The sequence below is a fragment of the Peromyscus eremicus genome, chromosome 15 (assembly GCF_949786415.1).
Source record: "Peromyscus eremicus chromosome 15, PerEre_H2_v1, whole genome shotgun sequence".
Taxonomy (NCBI): domain Eukaryota; kingdom Metazoa; phylum Chordata; class Mammalia; order Rodentia; family Cricetidae; genus Peromyscus; species Peromyscus eremicus.
In genome coordinates, this window is record NC_081431.1 from 18,567,320 (window position 1) to 18,588,451 (window position 21,132).

The following is a 21,132-nucleotide window of genomic DNA, read 5'->3' on the forward strand; positions in this document are numbered from 1 at the left end:
CTTGCTACTAATGACTGTTAATATTGCTCAGTGTGATAATATAATAATATGAAATTTTCCTTCATGGATATACAATAAAATATTTGTAGGTAAAATAATAAATATAATGTCTGATATTTGTTTTAAATATTTCTGCAAAAGGAGATGAGGTAGAGGAAGACAATGCGAAAGAGGAAATTGATATTGGTAAGATGAAAAAATACGACAATGGAGGTGAAGTTAACAGAAAAATTGTGAACTCTATGGAACAGCATTGACACAATAATGAACGTAAGTACTAGAAGTGCGTAGATTGCTTATAATATGCCCTTTGTTTCATGGGCTTTTAAAGTCTCATGATGGTGTGTGTGTGTGTATCTGATATTTACAAAAAAAAAAAAAAAAAATCAAGGCACAAACTTCCCAATCTCCACATCGAATGCCTTTTGTTTTTCTTGTGCAGAAGCATCCCACGAGACTGACAGCAGTTCTCTAAGCTGGAGCAATACAAAGGAGTTGATGGGAAGGATAATTCACCCATGGGTCCTAACACAATATAAAAAGAAAGAAGAAAGTGGGCGGAAGAGACAGCCATTGTTCCTCTTCTAACCTTTCTTTCTAATTACGCCAGAGTCAAGGCTCAGGTCACGAGGAAAATCATTTTGGTGGTCAACCATTTGCCCTGTTTTGTATACATCAAAGAGGCTCTTGTTCTCACCACATTCCGATCTCACAGTTTCCCACCTACTTTCAAAACCCATCAAGTGGCCAGATTAGCTAAAATATGAATAAAATGACTATATTATGGGGAACACCTGTTTGCAAACCAAGAGACAGGCTTCTAGTTCCGATGACTGTATGATATATCAGGCTTTAAAACTAAATATGCTTTATATCATTGTAGGTATTTCAGATAGATGCTCTCCATGGCCAGCTTTTCAAAGCTAAATGTAAATTTCTCTCCTGGGTGCAGATGGTGGCCAAGCTAAATAGCTCTCCGGTCTTAGAGACAGAAGGTCAGGTCATGGCTGAAAGACCAAAGGACAATCGCTGCTCTGCTGCTCCAAATGACCCAGGGAGTGAGAAGCTACCGCTTTCGGAAACTGTTACAGAGAGTACCTATACGATCCCCTCACAGTCTGTCCCGGGAAAAAACGGTACCGAGTACAGGTCTTCTGCCCCTCCACAGGCTTCCTCCCAACGACTGTGCCCTCCCCAAAGGCACATCTCCATCTACACTGCATCACTAAGATCATCAGGGAAACGTAATATTTCAGACGTCAGGAAACATTGACAAAGGAAAATCATTCCTTACAACTTTGGTCTTTGTACACTTAAGAGAAGCTAGTGAGCTAAAAAAACAAGACAATACAAATGCTTTTAAACTAGGTTACTCATTTCCAAGTGATACCCTCCTCTTGTTAGCGTAGGGTTTTTTTTAAATCACTAACATGATAATATAATTTTAAATCATTCTAGAACTCTTTGCTTCTGTGTTCTACTAGTCAAAAACACCCAGAGTTTTTTTCTAGAGTTCTCTATAATAGTTCAAAAGATACTGACTAATGTTACAGGGTGTGCCATCATAACTGTAAAAGCCTGTAGGACATCAGAAAGGAAAGTCCCAGGCTTTCATTCCTTGATGGAAAGAACTTTCCATTCCACTATCAGGTACGCCCCCAACTGGATGAATGAAGTCTGTACACATTGACATTGGACCTAAGACGTAGAACACATCATAAAGTCTGCATCTAGTGGTATAAAAACTCCTTTATTCCAGTTGTCCGAGTTTCAATTTAGTCCTAAGGGTTTCAGCCACGGTTTGACTTTTTTTGCACAAACTTCACTCTCACTTTCTTATTTAATACTTTCCCCAGTTGCCTTTGTGTCCTTTGTCATCACAGCTGACGGGGCGAAAGGGAAAATATATCGAAAATATGATAGAAAGCCTTGATTAGAAATATGTTGTAAAATTATCTGGAGCAACTTACTTCTAAATTGTAAGGATATCTCTAATTATTGATACTGATACCTCAGTCTTATTACACTGCTTTTCTTGGCTATAAGGAATGCAAACCTTCAGTGACCTATAACGTAACATAAAAATAGAGCATCAGGAGTCAATCTGCCATAACTTTCTCTTTAGACGCCTTCTCCAGAGTCAATTAAAACTGAAGTATCTATACACTCTCAACAGAGTTCTAACAGAAAACATCTGTTCAAAATTGAAATTGAAGCAAGTAGCATTTTTCCTAACATTTCTAACTTCGCTGTATTTAGGCTTCCTGAGCAAACGTATTCATGGCTATCTTAGTTAAAACTGGTTCCATTCTGCCAACAATCAATTTGATTGACATATTTACATATCAACTCATCTCATCTTACAAATTTTAAAGTTTTTCATTTAAAATTGGATGCAAGTTGGCATCTTTCAAGAACTTTATGTACGTATATTTTAGGTTCAAACTGTGCATTAGAACATTTTTTAAACTTTTCTAAGTAATAGATACATATCCAAATGTATATTTATGAACTGTCAAATTGGAATTTCATATGCAAGCAGTTGTATTCTCACCACTTCATGTCAGGCAACTATAAATGAAATTCTTTTAATAGTATAAACTGGGTCCTTACATTAGTTAGAAACAATATCAGAGAAACACAGAGCTTAGGGATAAAACCACACCAACTTCAGAAAACATGTTACTAATATCTTAATAGCTGTGCTTGTGTCTTTTCTTACCTGATCTTTAATTTCAAGATCCTTTTGAGATTTTGCTTTGTATTCTCTGTGCTCCTTTTCTGCTTCATCCTTCTCCATTTTCGTTTTATTCAACTGAAAGCGCATTTCTCCACACACCTGTTAGAGCGTAAAAACAGATCAATAGCCTCTGGAATCGGCAGAGCAATGCCGACAATTAGATCTTTTGGTGCCCCCTAGAGGACACACAGATAAAGTACAGCAAGACTTTTCTAAGAGTATTGAATACAGTTTAAGATTTGAAGGCAATACAAGGAATTACTAAGATTAACATTCCCAATTGCAACAAGAAAATGTTAAGTCAGAAGGACCAGCAGGTAATGATGCTTGATTACCGCAGCCCAATCCCAGGATGCCATGTGGAAGGAGAGAGCCTGCTCCTTCCCTTCAAATTGTCTTCTGACTTCTGAGTGCCATAGCGAGGGCACACGTGAACACACACACACACACACACACACACACACACACACACACACAGAGTTCTCTTTCTCAAGCAATCAAAACCAATAAAATAATAAAATGCATAACTAAGAAACTGAAGTAAACTTTCAAGATTATTTCATATAAAATAGTTTCGCCGGGCGGTGGTGGCGCACGTCTTTAATCCCAGCACTTGGGAGGCAGAGCCAGGCGGATCTCTGTGAGTTCGAGGCCAGCCTGGACTACCAAGTGAGTCCCAGGAAAGGCGCAAAGCTACACAGAGAAACTCTGTCTCGAAAAACCAAAAAAAAAAAAAAAAAGTTTCAAATAGCTGGGCATGACAGCGCACACCTTTAAACCCAGCACTTGGGAGGCAGAGGCAGGTGGATCTCTGTTTGAGGCCAGCCTGGTCTCAGGACAGCCAGAGCTGTTACACAAAGAAACCCAGTCTTGAAAAACAAACAAACAAACAAACAAACAAAAAACCCAAAAAGTTTTAAATAAATACCAGCAAAAGGCACTACCATCTAAAATTATACTAAAATTAGTAATTAGAACAGTTAAAGTATGTTATTATTCACACATATGGTCAAACATTCTCTCTATATTATAAAATGTAGCCCTGGCTGTCCTGAAACTTGCTCTGTAGACAAAGCTGGTCTTGAACTCAGAGATCCACCTGCCTCTGCTTCCTGAGTGCTGGGATTAAAGGCAAATGCCACCACTGCCCCTAGCTATGAAATATTTCTTTAAAGACTTCATCAGTTAAGTTTTTAAGGAAAATTATAAAGATTTTTCTTTGCTAATAAGCTATATTATTGATATTTAGGTGTACAATATCAGAATTTACTGTAAACATTACAGACAGCATCAGTCATACACAATATGACTTAAATACTGTAAAATAACTTCCGATAAAAGTCATATATTGGCTTTAAGCATGCTCTACAATTATAACTGTGGCCTTCTATATAAGAGAAAAACATACATTCAAATGAAGTAACTATGATATATTATTAGATAATTAATACATATAACATCTTTAAAATGTTGCAAAACATCATGTTGTAGATGTAACTAACCATCTTATTAAATAAGAAACACAGAGCCGATTCAGAGAAGAAAGCCAAGAGGTCAGAGCTAAGAGCCTTACCCTTCCTGCTTCAGCGATCCTCTTCAGCCAAGAGAGCTCTCCGAAAAGGGCCTACTTCCTGTGTGTATGTCTTTATATAGCCTAGCTGTTCTGCCTTCTCATTGGTTGTAAACCCAAACACGTGACTGCCTCATCACTGCCTGTATGTACAGCCCTGCAGGTCCTCTATGGTATTGAGATTAAAGGTGTGTGTCTCCAATGTTGGCTGTATCCTTGAACACACAGAGATCTACCTAGCTCTGTCTACCAAGTGCTGGGATTAAAGGCGTGCGCCACCACCGCCACGCTCTTGCTATGGCTCTAATAGCTCTGACCCCCTGGCAACTTTATTTATTAACATACAATTAAAATCACATTTCAGTACAAATAAAATACCACCATATCATGTATGCATTTTTTTCCTTTTTTCTTTCTCTAATCCAGGTCACTGCACATAGAGAAACATATTTGAGAAATAGAATTACCAGAAAAGTCTAGGTAAAGAACTAATAAGCCTTTGCTGTAACTGAGAACCTATGGAAAGTGGAGTCAAATTACAACTCTTTCTGATATTCCAATGCAGTCTTAACAGTCGCACGCTATCTAATGGTTATTCTTGCCTGCAACTTTTCAATTTGGCATTTCTTCAAAAATGATGGCTTTAGAAGCTTCAAAAATTAGTTCCATCATTTTTGAGATATTAAAATACAGTAAAGTATGAAATCTATATGCCTTCCTTTGCTCAAATAAAAAGCTCTTTAGAAACAATAGGCACTGCAGCAAGACCGATGTGTAGTCAGCAGTGAGAAAGCAGAACAAGAAAGATTGACACACGCATACGTACACACACCCATACCCATGCACGCACACATGCATGCACGCACACACGCACATACACATCAATCTTCAATGCATGAGAGTTGATTCTTCCATTCAAAAAATCATAAACTGAGCTGGGTAGTGGTAACGCACACCTTTAATCCCAGCACTCGGAAGCAGAGGCAGGAGGATCTCTGTGAGTTTAAGGCCAGCCTGGTCTATAAAGCAAGTTCTAGGACAGCCAGGGCTGTTACACAGAGAAACCCTGTCTTGACACCCCCTCCCTGAAAAATAAATGAAAAAGAAAAACATTCTAAACTGAAAATACTAAATAAAAATGAAGAGTTACAGAAAAATCTCTCATTCCAAACTGTTTGGCTTAGGTAGGTCTACGAATTAAGTGAAAAACTCTCAAATTTCTAACATTAGAAAATAACAGTTCTCAACTGTGATTAGCAATGACATCTATCTACGTGTACTGTATAACGAATGTCTGAGTCTAGTCTTCTAAACGATCATTTGATTCTATAATTTTAACTCTCACTTTCTTGGTCCTTTCAGCTCATTGCCTACTGTATTCATCCACAACACTACGACTTCTTCTAAAACAAGTCAAGACATTATACTGAGCCAGAATTATTCTCTCAGGGTTAGACTATTTCAAAGTCACTTAGTCTAATGTGTCACTCTCCAATGTTTGAGTCCCTTTGGAGAGTTGTAGGGCCAAGAACTCATTCATTTCATCATGATACTTCATAAAAAGGTGTATCCTGTACTGAACCACAAAGCAGTACCACGGATTTCACCTGCAAACCTGCACGTCCATTCTTTGATTCCTTGGCAGACCTCACTTCCACCTCATCTCCAGACAGACACAGAGGTATGCTAGCAAACAGGAGCTTCTTAGATCTCCATAATCAAGCATGAATGTTAGGAAGTGGAGAATTAGAAAGTGAAAAGGGAAATAGCTCTTTTTGTAAGTTGTATGTATAAATTAATGTATAAGCTAAAATAATTCTGATGATTTAATTATAAAGCAGCAATGGAATAAAATGTATCAGTATAGGTTATCATGTTATAAAATTATCTGTAAATTTAGTGATAAAGAATGAATTGATTTCATTTATATGTTATGTATTCCAATATTCAGTTTCTTACTAGTTAAGTGATTTACTTGAAATCCAGATAACTAGCATTCTAAAGTTAGTTAAAACCATTAAATATTTTAGTTCTCACTTCACTGGCTAGTGAGGCCCAGAGCACAAATGCTGTAGTATGTAAACGTGTAACTTAAGTATCAATAAAATAGGAATTTATGCTAAACTTAATATTTAACTAAGAATTTAATCAAAACCATTGGTTTTAGAAGCAGATCTAAAATAGAAGTGAGAGATAGAAACGTTTTATATTAAACATCCCTTTCATAATGTCTTAAACTGTTACTGGGATGGCCAACCTCACACTGTCTGAGGAAAAACAATCATTCCTAGTTAACTAACTCAGAAAGGTAAGTTTTGTTAAGGATTCAACAGTTAAAGCCATATAATTCCCATTCACAAGTCTGTCTTTGTCAATTATTTGGTACAAATTATCTTTGGATGTGCAGTACCACGGAGGGGGATAGACTCATTAACTTGATCTTTATTATTCTTGAAATAACAAAACTTTTTTTATTCCAAACTCCTTCCTGACCATACCAGGAGCTTTGGATATTAATAAAAATGGTTTCAAAGTGGACGAGATGGCTCAGACATCTAAAAACCAGAGGGAGAGCCCACAGTGGAGAGAAAACTAACTCTGACCTCCACAGGAGCACCATGGCATGTGTGTGCCTACACACACACACACACACACACACACACACACACACACGCACTCATACATTCGGACACACAGATAAAAATAATAAATAAATTTAAACAAAACTATTTTCAAAGAAAATATGTACTTAAGCAATTATTAAACTGAAAAGTTCAGACCTTTGTGACATCCACTTCCTGAGAAGCAAGCTGGTTCTGAATTTCCTCTAGTTGACTGACAGCTGAAATCTTCTCCCTTGTAATTGTTTCTATCTGGGCCTCCAGCTTGGCAATATTCTGAGATAGGATCAACATCTATAAGAGGAAACAAAAAATTCAGCAATGGTATTTAAAAATATGAATATTAAAAAGTCACTTCAATAGTTTGGTGTCTGCACAGCTACTGGGCTCTAAATTATTTCTCTGTGGGCTGGATATGTCCACTTCTCTACGTCCTCAACTCACCTCATCCCCTGAAATACCTCCATCACTCCTATTCACTCCCTGGACTCTAACTTACTGTGAAAAGGTGTAAGATGATAAAGTGTAAAGGTTGGTTGGAACCCTGAGACAGCAAAGATGATATGGTACGGAACAGACTGAAAGGGAGACATTTCAAAGTGGGTGGGGGAACTGGCAACTCTTAGGTCCTTTCCCACATGGACATTAAACATTAGAAAGGATAATTTAAAGAGAGGAGATGGAGATAGATATAGAGAGGAGCTTCCCGTCCCCAAATCAACACAGGGGCTCTCTGCAGTTTCTCTCCTGCCAAGTCCCACTTATCCTCCCATTATTTACAGCTCCTCAGTCCTGTCAAGAACCGGATGTGCAATCATCTCCTGTCTTCCAGGAAGCCCTCCTTGACTTCCAGTTCCCAGCAAAGAACACCCCAGGGCTTCGAATCAGCTGCTGTGCCTGGGAACACTTCCGCCTGCTCTCTGTACCTGCTTCCATTCTCACTGTCTGCCCATGCCATCCTGCTTGTTTAATACTCTGAGAGTAACTCTGGCATGTAATCCTACAGCACCTTTAGAGTGGACACCTCACCACACTCTGCCTCTGTGTACCTCTGGCATGGTACTTAATTATACCGTTTCATGGTTTATAGCTGTCGGTTTGGTTTGGTTTGGTTTTGTTACTTGAAGTTCCTCAAGGGCATGTTCATTAAAAGGCACCAAATGTTCCATGAGTGCATGGATGAATAATTAGGATGTCTGCAGGTAGCATCGGGTCTTACTCCTCTCTCCTCAGGACTGAAAATGCTTCCTAGTCCTTACACTTCATGGTTGTGCTGTTTCAGTGATTCAAACTTTGCTGTGCTAACTTCTTAGTTGAACTGACACATTTAAAATGAAGGAATGTTACCCTAACCCAGAACAAAGTGTATGGGGAAATCTACTGTATCTGCTAAAGAAACAAAGTGTATGGGGATATCTACTGTATCTGCTAAAGAAACAACGATGCTTCAATTCTACCACAGTCCCTGATATGTGTTACAATGTTCTATAATTGAACAAACAACTAAAATGTTGTCATACAAATAAGCCTATTAGAGGCGGAAGAGATGGCTCAGTGGTTAAGAGCACTGGCTGCTCTTCCAGAGGACCTGGGTTCAATTCCCAGCAACCACATGGAAGTTCACATCTGTCTGCCACTCCAGTTCCTGGGCTTCTGACACCCTCACACCAACATACATGCAGGCAAAACACCAATGAGCATAAAGTAAAATAAGGAAACTCAACCAAACAAAACCAAGTAAGTCTAATTAAACTCATTGGTTCATACATGCAAAAAACAAACAAAAGGCCAGGGGAACAAGAGACAATAATGGGGATGGGAAGATGAATACGATCAAAATATATTATATGCATGCATGAAAACATCCTGATGAAACCCATTATTGTATATAATTAATATATGGTAATAAAAACTCTCTTAAGTTGTCAACATTGAACAAACATGAAGAGTAAGTGAAGAGCTTTACAGCAATAAAATGATGTCAGGTGCCTGCATTGATTATAGAAACAGCATACTCAACACACATGCAGACAGTGAGTCCTAGAGATATGCTGTAATTTAGAATGATCAACTAATTGACCTTTCTGATATTTGACTTACAGTTATTACATGTCCTGAACATTAAAAGATTGTCCAAAAACTTAATTTGCACATAGCTTTGCTAATACCAAACTACAAAGTATCTTTATGCATATTACAATCTGCACCAATAATTAAGGGTCAAAGGAAAATAAACAGAGCAAATCAAGTATCAATTTAATTTCCTTAGTTTAAGAACTCAAATTCATGATTATTCATATCATCAACCTGTAATTATAGTTCTCCTGGACCCACATAACAGCAGTAAATTTTAGTGACAAGCTATTAAAACTAATATATTACATATTTATGTGGAGATAAATCTGTTAAACATATTGAGAATGCTGTGTTTCAAGTAAATGTGCAGATATCTATTTTGCTAACTGTAAATTCTGTGTCAGTTTCTATCTCAAGGCATACACCAAGTCCCTCCCTTCCTGGGACTCCCTCCCTCCAGCACCCATCACTTAGTTCCTCTGCCCATCCCTGTCTGCTCCCTCCTGTTGTCTCTGTCTTCTCCCCCACGCCCACCATCTGGAAGTCAGCGTCAGCCTGCAGGAGCTTCTCCATCCACATCTGCTGCAGAGCCAGAGGTAACACAGACAGCTGCAGCACTGCTGGATGTCCAAGGCACTGACATCAGGTAAGTCCTTTAAACTCTGACAGTGGCAAGGAAGAGACAAGGACACCGAGGCTGGGAAAGCTTGATAGACATTTCTGCAAAGCGGTTTCCAGGACATTGCATATTGTATGAAGTGGTAGAAAAGAGACAAGAAACTAAGGATTCTGGCAATGGGCTACTGTCAAGGGAACCAACTAAGAAAACGTGCGCCGTGGGGGGATCAAATAAGCATATGATGAATGATGGGCTGAGCTAACAGACCAGAGCAGCTCAGAGCAAACCAGGACCGCTGCTGAAAGCAAGAGACAAACTCACAGCAGGTAATCTTCATGGGGGATGATGCAAACATGGGCGGGTAGGCAGAGACACCTGTTCTCCCAGAGCTTCCCACACAAATGGAGGGGGGCGGGGGAGAAGGCTGATGACTAAGTCTCTTGAGTGGCCCTACTGTTAGGAAACCAAGAGCACCTGCTTCTTTACCAACCTAATACTCACAGGGTAATAAGTAATTTGTCACTGTCCCTATTAGACTGTATTCCAAAGCTTGGCTGTGTGTGTGTGTGTGTGTGTGTGTGTGTGTGTGTATGTGTGTGTGTGTGTGTGTGTGTGTGTGTGCGCGCGCATGTGGGTATGGAAATACATGTGTGCATATTCATGATGAGGTCAGAGGTCAGCCCCGGTGTCTCCTTCATTCACTGTGTACTTTATTTTTTGAGGCAGAGTCTCTCACTGAACCTGGATTCACAGACTCAGCTCCACTGGCCACCGAGCCCCAGGGATCCTTTGGTCTCCAGCTCCCCAGCACCAAGCTTGCAGGCACACACACCACGGCTAGCTTTATCATGTGGGTGCTGGGGTCCAAACTCATGCTCCTGCAGCAAGCATTTTACCAATTAAGCCATCTCCCTGCCCCAGAAAGCAGCTTTGAAAAGCAAAATTTTTTCTTTCTGATTCCAGCAGCTACAGTCGGATCAACTGACAATCCCTCCTTTCTATGTGTCTATGCACACACTTATATACACATGGTTTATACTATTTAAAAATATAATGAGGAAACTCCCTTCTCATTTTGTTTCAATAAATACCTCACTCGATATTTTGTGTTGGTAAGTTTTTATCCTGGGCATGTACTTCAAATCTGCTTGTGAAACTGTAAAGGACAGAGAACAAGAGGAAAACTGCAAAGTCTCCTGCAGGAGAGGGGAGGAGATGGAGAGGAGAAGGCAAGGACACGGCCAGGAAGGACAGAGAGGCATGCTTGCTAGCTCGTAGCGCATGTGTACACTCAGAGTACCCGTGTCTGAGGCATCTCCATTACAGCTCCCGAAGCTGATCATGCAGAAACTTCAGCGATACAACACGGGAAACTAGGTACTTTCCTAGTGTTGCACATGTGTGTGCATTTTAGTCCCTTTAGAGAAAGAAATGCATCAGATTTGGAATAATGGGAATTGGATTACTTGGATTAACTTTTCAGGTCCCCTGAAATGAGATTAAGAAAACTAAGCTACTTGCCCAAGTTCATTCACAATAATACATAAAAGGTACAGCTGGAGTTGGTATTCAAGCCTATCTGTCTATACTGACACACAGGTACAAGAAAGCTGTCCAGGAGCATACTCTCACACTGCTCATTCCCTAAAATAAAAATGATAATAAGTGCAGACTCAATTTTACCCAATGCCCACCATAAGACAGGGATTACAACATTTTCAAAGTGTCATCACATTTGATCCTGTCGAGTGCTTGAAGCATTCGTCACCCCGAAGATTAGACAAAGTCCCAGAGGGCCTTTGGGCCAACTGGAGTTACTCCCACATCTTTTTTCTCTGAAGCAGTTCTCCCTAAGGAGAACACCCGGGTGCTAGGATGGGCTGCCCCTTACTCTCACATCTGTACTTGTTCTCAGGACCAGACCTGAGCTCACTCCACTGGTGACAGCGGGCTGCGTCAGCTGACACCTTTCCTCAGGAAGTGCCCACCAGGGGAGAGTCTTGTATAAATGCACCTCGCATACCGCCAAGCACAATTCATTGCTCTTTTTCCCTTCCTTTTCAAAATTCTCATCCAAGTGTTTCCTATTGTGAAGCTTCTGAGTCAAATGGTTTCCATTAAACAACCCCCTTCCCAAATAAAATCACCCTAGGTGTGAGCAATAGCTGTTTGTGTGTATGATTGATTCTATTTTCTCACACACACACACAATAGCCAATTCAAAACCTCACCTTCCTCCATGCCTTCCTCAGGTTGAACAGAGGCCATTTCCTTCCTCAGCTGCTTGGATTCTAAATCCTACCTATTCTTTGGAACTCAGCTAACCAGCACCTTTCCCACACGGCCTGCCAGGACCCCTTGCAGGGAGGGATCGGTTCTGGCCCTCCGCCTTAGCCCTGCCTTCCCAGTGCCTGGGGCCTTCTCTCCCTTCCTCGTACGTTATTTGTACTTCATTCATAAATATCGATTTGCGCATGTGCTAACGTGCCGAGCAATGAGGACGCTAGTTCATACATGCAGAGACTCACAGAAAGTCACAGAAGGCAACGATCCCACAAGAATTTGCAATCAACTGAATTAGGGGACCCCATAGAGCAGAAGCTGGGTTTGCTTTGGAAGGCTCTGATGGAGCCGGTTTCAAGAACTCAAGAGACCAACGAGAACAAAGAAAGTCACCTCTGGCTAAGAGGGTGAAGCCCACTCAAAATCTTAAATAAAACCAGCCAGGAGGTGGTGGCACACGCTGTTAATCTCAGAACTTGGGAGGCAGGTGGATCTCTGAGTCTGTTCTACAGAGTGAGTTCCAGAACAGCCAAGGCTACACAGAGAAACTCTGTCTTGAAAAACAAAAACAAACAAACAAACAAAACCCCAAAGCAACCAAACCTAAAAAACAGGGTAGATTGGTCTGTCTGAACGACTGGAGAAGGGCAGGGAGGTCAGTGTGGAAGGAACACAAGGAAGAAAAGAAGGGGATGAGACTGAAGAGCTGGAGAGAAAAAATGATGGCGACTGACTATGTTTTGCTAAAGGATCCTGGTTTATCTGAGGCTGCAGGGAGACAAGGAAGGCTTTTCAAGCAAGAAACTGGCACACTGAGATGTTCACCACAGAAAGATCGTGCCAGCTGTGGTTTAAGGAACAAGTGAGTTCAGGTATAGACACCACAGGGGCTGCAAATGCTGTCAGGGTGAGACAAGGAGGCTACGGGCAGGAGATGTGAAGACCAGAGGAGCCCAGACAATGACGGAGGGGCTCCGGGAGGTGGGGAAAGGGTAAAGAAGGGAGACAGCAAGGGAGGCCAATGGTTTAACTGGTTGTCACCTACCGGCTTCAATTCTCCTTACTAAGTTTCTCTGCTGAGAGTAAGGGAACTTGGGGAGAATAAGCACGACCTGAAACAGTTCTGAAAAGCTGGGACCATGATGCTGTCACTGCCCCTGGTTGTCATAACTAACTCTCAGTGATCTCCTGGATCCAAGATGCCAAACCTAACCCCAACCCGATCTCCTGGCACACACTCTAGTTCTACTCCAATTTATTAACAAGGTGATTTTCCTCAAATATTCATATCATTACAACACTGTCCAATGTAAAGCCATTCAGTGGTTTAATGTCACATTTGGATGAAATGTCTAATACTCATGTAGGTTTTAAGAGCATGGGTGATTTATTCCCTATATACTTCTCCACACTTCACCCTCCACCGTTCTTCCTAAGTCCCTCGGCTCCGCTGCCTGGCGGCTCCAAACCCCGACCATGCATGGAGCTTCAGCTCCTGCAGGTGTGTGTTCTTCCTGGACGTGACACTTTCTTCCCCTGAACTCCATTCTTCCCCTGACCGTCCCTCCACCTTTCCAGGCCTCAAAAATCCTCCTGACAAAAAGTCTCGCATGACTGTCTAGGCTTGAGAGACTTTCACTTATGGACACATCTGCTTAGCAGTCACCTTTCCCTAAAGCCTGTACTTTATGAGACAGCAGCATTGGCTCCGTGACTACATCCCCAGAGCCTCCAATTCCGCTGCTGAAGCTGCAAAAAGGTAGAAGAGATGCACAGGAGGACTGCAGAAGGCTCCAGGAGACCTGGTGTGAGACTCAGGTGTGCATTCCCCCACTGCAAGGAGCTCTACGCTGCCTTCCCCTTGACTGACACTGCGAGCCAAAGCCAGCCCTTCCCCTCAGATGCGTCCCCACGGCCATGGGAAAGTGTTTGCACAGTACCTTAGACTCTGCATCCTCCCTCTCCTTGGCTACTTCTTTCTTTATCATCTCCTTCTCCAGAGCCCGTTTCTCTTGCTGAGAGGCAAGTTCCTTCTCCAGTCTTTCTGTCTGCCTCTCCAGCTCACTCTTCAGCTGCTCACACTGGATCAAAGCCTGCCAGACAAGAGCATGAGAAGGACCTCACGAGTGAGAAAACGCACCAGGGAGAGATCAGACAGTCACACTGGAGTGCTTTTATTTAAGACAGTTAAACCCTCTCTGCAGCCCACTCAGATGACTGTTTGCCCACACCACTGACTGCCATAGCAGCATGCCACCCCATCACACTCACTCACAGGTTTCCATTTCACAGCTGAGGCTACAAGACTACTTCTTTGTCATTAAAAGAATTTTAATTCTTTAAATGACAAATAGAAAAATTTAAAGCAGATGTTGAATACTGTATTTTATTAGCCATAGATATCTATTAATACTCTATTAATAAAGCTTCCTTAATACAACTATGATTTAGTTCACTCCCTTAAACACAAGCTTACTATCTGCTGTCATCAGGATGGATATCTTGCAACAGCAGTAAAAGTTCATAATTGAAAAAAAATCACATTTTTCATTTGATCACAATCACCCACTATGTTTCCAGAAATAAAAAACTCTCTCCCTTCCTTTGGTCATTATCTATAATGTCCAACAATGAAATGGAACTTCAAATTACAATAAAAATACCTCAACCTAATTAAGCTGCTATGGTATCTCATTCTTATGATAGTACTAGCCCAACCCAGGTCTCATAAAGCTCACAAGCTATATGACTATAGGTTGGACAGTCACATTGGTTGATAATGGAGATGCAAATTGCTGTAGAATAATCCTCTTGTACACTGCAAAGATTTGTCATTTGAATTGGTTTAATAAAATGCTGATCGGCTGGTAGCTGGGCAGTAAGTTAAGCAGGAAAGCCAAACTGAGGATGATGGGAAGGAGGGTGGAGTTAAGGAGTCTCCAGCCTGATGCAGAGGAAGCAAGATGAAAATGCCATACTAAGAAAAAGTATCAAGCCATGTGGCTAAACATAGGTAAGAATTATGGGTTAATTTAAGTGTAAGAGCTAGTTAGTAATAAGCCTGAGCTACTGGCCAAGCATTTATAATTAATACAAGCCTCTGAGTGATAATTTGGGAAGTGACTGCTGAACAGGGTGGGGCAGAGAAAAGCCTCTGATTACAGGAAATAGTCTCCATGCACACTGTTAGATTTTATGCACAGTTATACTACTCTTTGCTAAAACCTAACTATAGACTGAAAATATCTAGGATCTGTGAACTCTCCTTCTTCCATCTAGAAGACATTCACCTGTAGTTCTTAATTTTGGAAAGTATCTGCTATCCTAAAGTATGACAGCCAATTTCAAATGTGTCTGGTTAGCCAAAACAAAAAATAATTCTGATTTTAAAAAGTTCTCCAACAGAGTTAATCCCAAGCTAAATCCTAGCAGAATGCCTCACAAAGGAAATTTAAAACTAGATTGTAAAAGAAATGAAGAAGTATATTTTTTCATAACTGAATCCCTTGGAGCCTGAAATACTAGGAACTACTGAATTCTGTGCTTCAAAATACAATTGTGTTAGTAAAAAATACTTTCCATTAATCAATCTAGTAAAAACAAACAAACAAACCTGTAACTTTTACTATTATAATGAATATTACTGGTCTGAGTAAATAAAATCAATATATCAAAAAAATTCCCAACTGAACAACGTAGGCAGCAACATCATTAAGTATAAGGTGAGCAAGAACACCTGAGAAACCAGCACAACCCAAACAGCAGGCGTGGAGGGATCCAGTCAGCAGAACAGGAGGAAATGGTCCTCAGGGCAGAAAGGCCAAGCCATAGGCTGTTCAGTGGAAAGCACAAAGTGGAGCTCTAAGTCACATAAGCAACCGTGCTGACCACGACTGTGTGGACAGCCTTCTGCCTCCTGCCAGCCCATCAGCAAGAGGAGCACTGAGGAAAACCTTAGGTGACAAACTGGTTATGACATCACCAGGTATGTAATCAATGGTCACACATTTTAAATAGCTCTCATTTGATTTACCTTTCATATTTTTTTTGACATTTATACCTGGTTACAATGAAAAAAGCAGTAAGATTTAGTAACACTTGGAAATAAAAAATTTAGTCATGTGTACATGTGTGTAGTGAACATACACATATATGTTGCATATGGAAGCCAGAGTCCTTCCTCAACCACTTCTCTACCTTAAATTTTGAGACAGGGTCTCCCACTGAAGCTGGAGCTCACCAACCAGACTGGTCGGCTCTCATGGCCCAGAGATCCCTGTCTGCCCCACCCCACCCCCGCATTGAGAGTACAGATGCACGCTGCCTCATCTGGTTTTTGATCGGGTGTTGGGATCCAAACTCAGGTCTTAATGCTTGAGCAGCAATCATTTTACTCTCTGGACCTAAATCAGGAGCTTGGAACCCCTGAGATCTAAAACTGTCTCTCTCACACTGGACCTCACCTGAAGCTGAGGGCTTCCTAACCCCAATACTTACAAACTATTGCAGGATGCTACTCCTTGTAATTCAAGGGCTCTCATTTATTAATTTTGAAGAACCCCAGCTGACATGAGGAAACTCAATTCTCAGAGGCTAAGTCACAACTAAGATGATCAGGTCTGTGGGTCCTGACTCCATTTTTCCTGGCGGATCTGGTGTGGTGGCTTCTCCTTTTCCTTACTTGGTGGCAATGGCTGCCAGCTTGAGGATTTGAGGAATTATGCTTTTCCAAGCCAGTAAATTCAACCCAAGATTCTTCCTCTGCAGTCATTTCATGCTGGCGCTATCAACATTTATTTTGAAACATAACTTTTTGGACTTAGTATTTATAATTTTAGTTTTATTAAGCCAAAGGTAAATATTACCATTATAAAGGAGTCAAACATTTTCCACAACAAAATTGACATTTGTCAACTAAATTTTAAAACAGGAAACCTATTTAATGACATCTCTAATTTCCCTTCCCAACTGTTATGGATAGTTTCCTAGAAATCCCAGGGAAAAACTCATGAATAATAAATTAAGATATTATGAGGATTTACTGTTTACTGCTATTGAACATAAATTTTGAAACTTATGAATATGAATTTATTTTTATGAAACAAGCCCATTAAATAAAAATGATTATCAACATACTTAAGCTTCTTACTTATGAATAAAACAAGGTATTGCTTTTTAATTTATAAATACTTGTTTATCAGAAATGTGTCAATAAGTCTACACTGAGACTATTTGCACAAGCATGCATCAGCGACCATGTTCTGAGAAATGCATCATTATGTAATTTCACACTTACATAAGCCTAAATGTTCCAGGTCATGTGACTACCTCTGAAGCAATAAACAAACACTCTGAATATGAAGTGGATGAGGCTACTGCTGGTGTACTACTACACACTGCTTCACAGTGATGTGTGTGTGTGTGTGTGTGTAGAAGGGATACATTCTAAAACAATGATAAACAATAGAACAAACATGGAAGCCAATAACACATTGCTTTTTATTCCTGAGGCCAACGTACAATATATAACTATATATGTCACATTTTGATGCATTGGTAAGTGTGCGTATCCCAGTACCACCACAAACACACCTGTTAATACTACTATTTCAGTAGGTGACAGGAATCCCATCACCTCTCTTATGATCTTCTGGGGCCACTGTCCTGCATGTGGTCTGTCTTTGTCAAAGGCATTGCTGCTTGCTTTTGCTTTGCAGCAGACAATGAGCTGCAAGGAGCATTACCTCCATGCCCGCGACTGCAGTCCAGTGCTCAATGCTTTTCTGATCGTTTTTTTCCCACTCCAAGTGCACCAGGCTTTTTCTTTTGGGCCACCAACCAGTTCCTTTGAATGCTCAGTCTAGCTTAGGCACATTTCTGGTTAGCTCTTTTAACTTAAATTAGCCTGCCTTTTGCCTTGGGGCTTATGACCTTCCTTACTTTCTGTCTGTATGTCTCGCTTTCCTGCTGTCTCTATGTCTGACTGGCTGGCAGCTGCCTGGCCTCTTGCCCCGGTGTCTCCCTCATTCTTTCTCCCTCTCCTTCCCTCTTGAGCCTAGATTTCTCTCCTATTTATTCTCTCTGCCTGACAGTCCTGCCTATCCTTTCTCCTTCCTAGCTATTGGCTGTTCAGCTTTTTATTAGACCAATTAGGTGCCTTAGGCAGGCAAGATGAAACAGATCTGTACATAATTAAACAAATACAGCATAACAAAATTAACACATCTTTATACAGTTAAATACAGTTAAAGTAATATTCCGTAGCAGAAACAAAGAAACACATCTTTGCCTGGTTGAACAAATATTCCACAACAATCAAGTTTCTTAGTCCTGCTTTTTTGATTCTCCCACAATCCAAGACACAGAATAATGGAGTTTTTTTTTTTTTAATAAAACAAACACTTATTTAACCTCCCTAGCCAGTTTTAAAGACAATCGTCCTTAAGTGTTCTCTCACTTCCAGTGTGCTCATCTGATTTCCTGCCTGTGCCTCCACACCTCACCAGCCGCCGTTCTCCTCGGACAGTAGGCAGGAGGGAGGGCTGAACCTTTGCCAGCTGTTTCTTGGAGTTCCATCAACACAGGACCACAACCCCCCTGCCGTTCTTTTTTCTCTCTAAAAATTATCTCCAGGTGTAATAACTTACACTTCCAAGTACAACCTTTCACTGAGCACTTGCTATGCAGTAAAAGCTTTCTAAGTGGCTAGCATAGAATCATTTCATTAACCCTATTAAGAAAATTTAAATGGTTCTTATTACTTAGGTGAAAAAAACCAGGCCTTTCAAACATGAAATAATTTGCTCAAATCACAGATCTAGAAAGTGGAGCAGTAGAGATTGATGGACAGTAGTTTCACACCATTACCTGAAAATGACATTGTGGTCTTCTCATATCAGGTATTTGTTTTCTTGTAAACATGGCAGGTATTTCAGTCACTACAAATAGTACAATAAAGCAATGCCTTTTACCTGCCATGCAATACAAACGATGCCCACTAGATGGCAACAAACACCAAGAAACTAAGATGCTAAACATCCCTCCCAGCTTGTATTAAAAAGCAGTTACAAAAAAAAGCAGTTACAAATTGAAAATATCCATATTCACTATCTTTTAATACTCCCCAAAAGAAAAATCCATATGTCTTATCAGAACTATAGGTAAAAACTCCTAGACTTTCATCACATCACGTCAACCACGTGACAACCAGTTATTTCCTTGATTCAGTGAAAATGCCAGATTCACATCATGTAATGCCTCTCCCTCCCTCCCTCCCTCCCTTCCTTTCTCCCTCCCTCCTTCCCTCCCTTCATTCCTCCCTGCTTCCTTCCTATTTATTCTTCTCTCACCATGTTCACCAGACCATAGTCCCCTCCCTCCACTCTTCCCAGTTCTCACCACCCACACCCCTATCCTGCAGATCCACTCTGTTTCCCTTCAGAAAGGAGCAGGCCTTCCAGACATATCCACCAAATGCAGCATAACAAGTCATAATAAGACTAGGCACAAACCCTCATATCAAGGCTGGGTGAGGCAACCCAGTAGGAGGAAAAAGGTCCCAAGAGCAGGCAAGAGTCAGAGACATCCCTACTCCCGCTGTAGAAGTTCCACAAAAACACCAAGCTACACAACCATGACATATACACAGAGGACCTAGAGCAAAACCATGATGGCTCTGTAATTGTTGCTTCAGTCTCTGTGAGTCCTTATGAGCCCTGCTTAGCTGATTCTGTGGGCCACGTTCTCCTGGTGTCCTCCATTCCTCTGGCTGCTACAGTTTTCCCTCCCTACTTCCACGGGGTTCCCCAAGCTCCAAGGGTAGGGACCTGATGAAGATCTTCAATTTGGGCTCTATCCCTGCGTCATGTTAGGCTGTGGGTCTCGCATCTGCTCCCATTAGCTGCCACAGGCAGCCTCTCTGATGACAATTGGGCTAGGCACCCATCTTGCTCATTCTTAATCATTAAATTTCAAAAGTCATTAATTATATGAGATCACATTTATATTTAAAACTCCTGACTAATTTCACTTCAACAAACACTAGTTGTGCAATGAATATGCAATAACATGAGAGAAAACAGTGTTAGACACAACAGTCTTTCCAACAGCTACAGAAAGTCTCCTAGACTTTGTAACAACAGGGGTGTTCAGAGGGATCAGAGGTGAATTAAACAAGAAGCAGGGGAATTTCTACGAAGACTGCCACCTGAACTGAGCCTCCTCTGACAAACATGTATGTCACAGATGAGTACCAAGTCATTGGTGCTGGCTCAGTGAACTCATGAAAACGCTGTTATAATTCAGGTTCTTCAACGGTCTGGGTGAGGTGAAAGATGACTGAGGAAAGCAGGAGAAGGGCCAGACTGAAAGACCTGCAAGGCCAGCCTGGAGAATTAGCACACTTCCATAGGGGAGTTCCCTAAGTGGAGTATTTACAATTCAGAAGGCCTAAGGCAATACAAAGGGCACACTGGATGGGGAGGAAACCGAGAGAAAGCAGCCAGGAGGGGGCCGCACTCTGCACAGCACGCATGGCTAAGAGCACAGCAGAGGTGGAGGAGGGGGAAGGTGGGCAGAGGGCACCGTGAACAGGGAACTCTGCAGAGAAACAGAGCATGGGGATGAGAGTCACGGGCAGGTGTGGGGAAAGCTGAAGATGTTTGAAGGCTGTAATCTAGAGTGGCTGGTAAGAGGAGACAGCATTACTGAGCAATCTGAAAGGACCAGTAGGTGGAAAGCATGGCTGTGTGGAAGATGCCAGCAGAGTATCATTCATACAAGGTCTAGGAGCAGCAGGAAATGCAGCTCAAGCGAACAGTGCCAGGAAAAAGTCTCATGAGGTGAAGGAAGGAGGAATGAAGCCCAAGAGATCAGGCAGTGTAGCGGGCAAGACCAGGAAGTCACTCTGAAAAAGACCTAGTAAACCAGACCCAAAAGGAGTTCACGGGGCCACTGAGAGAAGACCCACAGGAGGAGGATGTCAGCTAAAGCAGGGGCAGAAGCCTGATCGTGAAGTCTGGACAGCTAATGCATCCCAAGCTACAGGGTGGGTGTGAGCCTGACCGTCAAGACTGGACAGCTAACACATCCCAAGCTACAGGGTGGGTGTGACGGATGAAGACCACAGGAAGGTCTCTGAACTGGTAATCAGGAAGTGAACAATTCAATAACATGAATTCAATCTAGAATTTGCTGAAGGCCTGACTGCTCTGTGACCAGCAAT

General features: G+C 41.4%; 1 protein-coding gene across 1 annotated transcript in view; it reads right to left on the reverse strand.

The window, feature by feature from the left end:
- Window positions 1-21,132, reverse strand: part of Sdccag8 (SHH signaling and ciliogenesis regulator SDCCAG8) — a 200,284-nt gene that overhangs the window by 141,016 nt on the left and 38,136 nt on the right. Inside the window, exons 10-12 of the mRNA XM_059280536.1 lie at window positions 13,850-14,002; window positions 7,091-7,225; window positions 2,723-2,839 (exon numbers count right to left, since the gene is read on the reverse strand). Of these exons, the coding sequence (XP_059136519.1) occupies window positions 2,723-2,839; window positions 7,091-7,225; window positions 13,850-14,002 (405 nt within the window). The remainder of the gene's footprint in view (window positions 1-2,722; window positions 2,840-7,090; window positions 7,226-13,849; window positions 14,003-21,132) is intronic.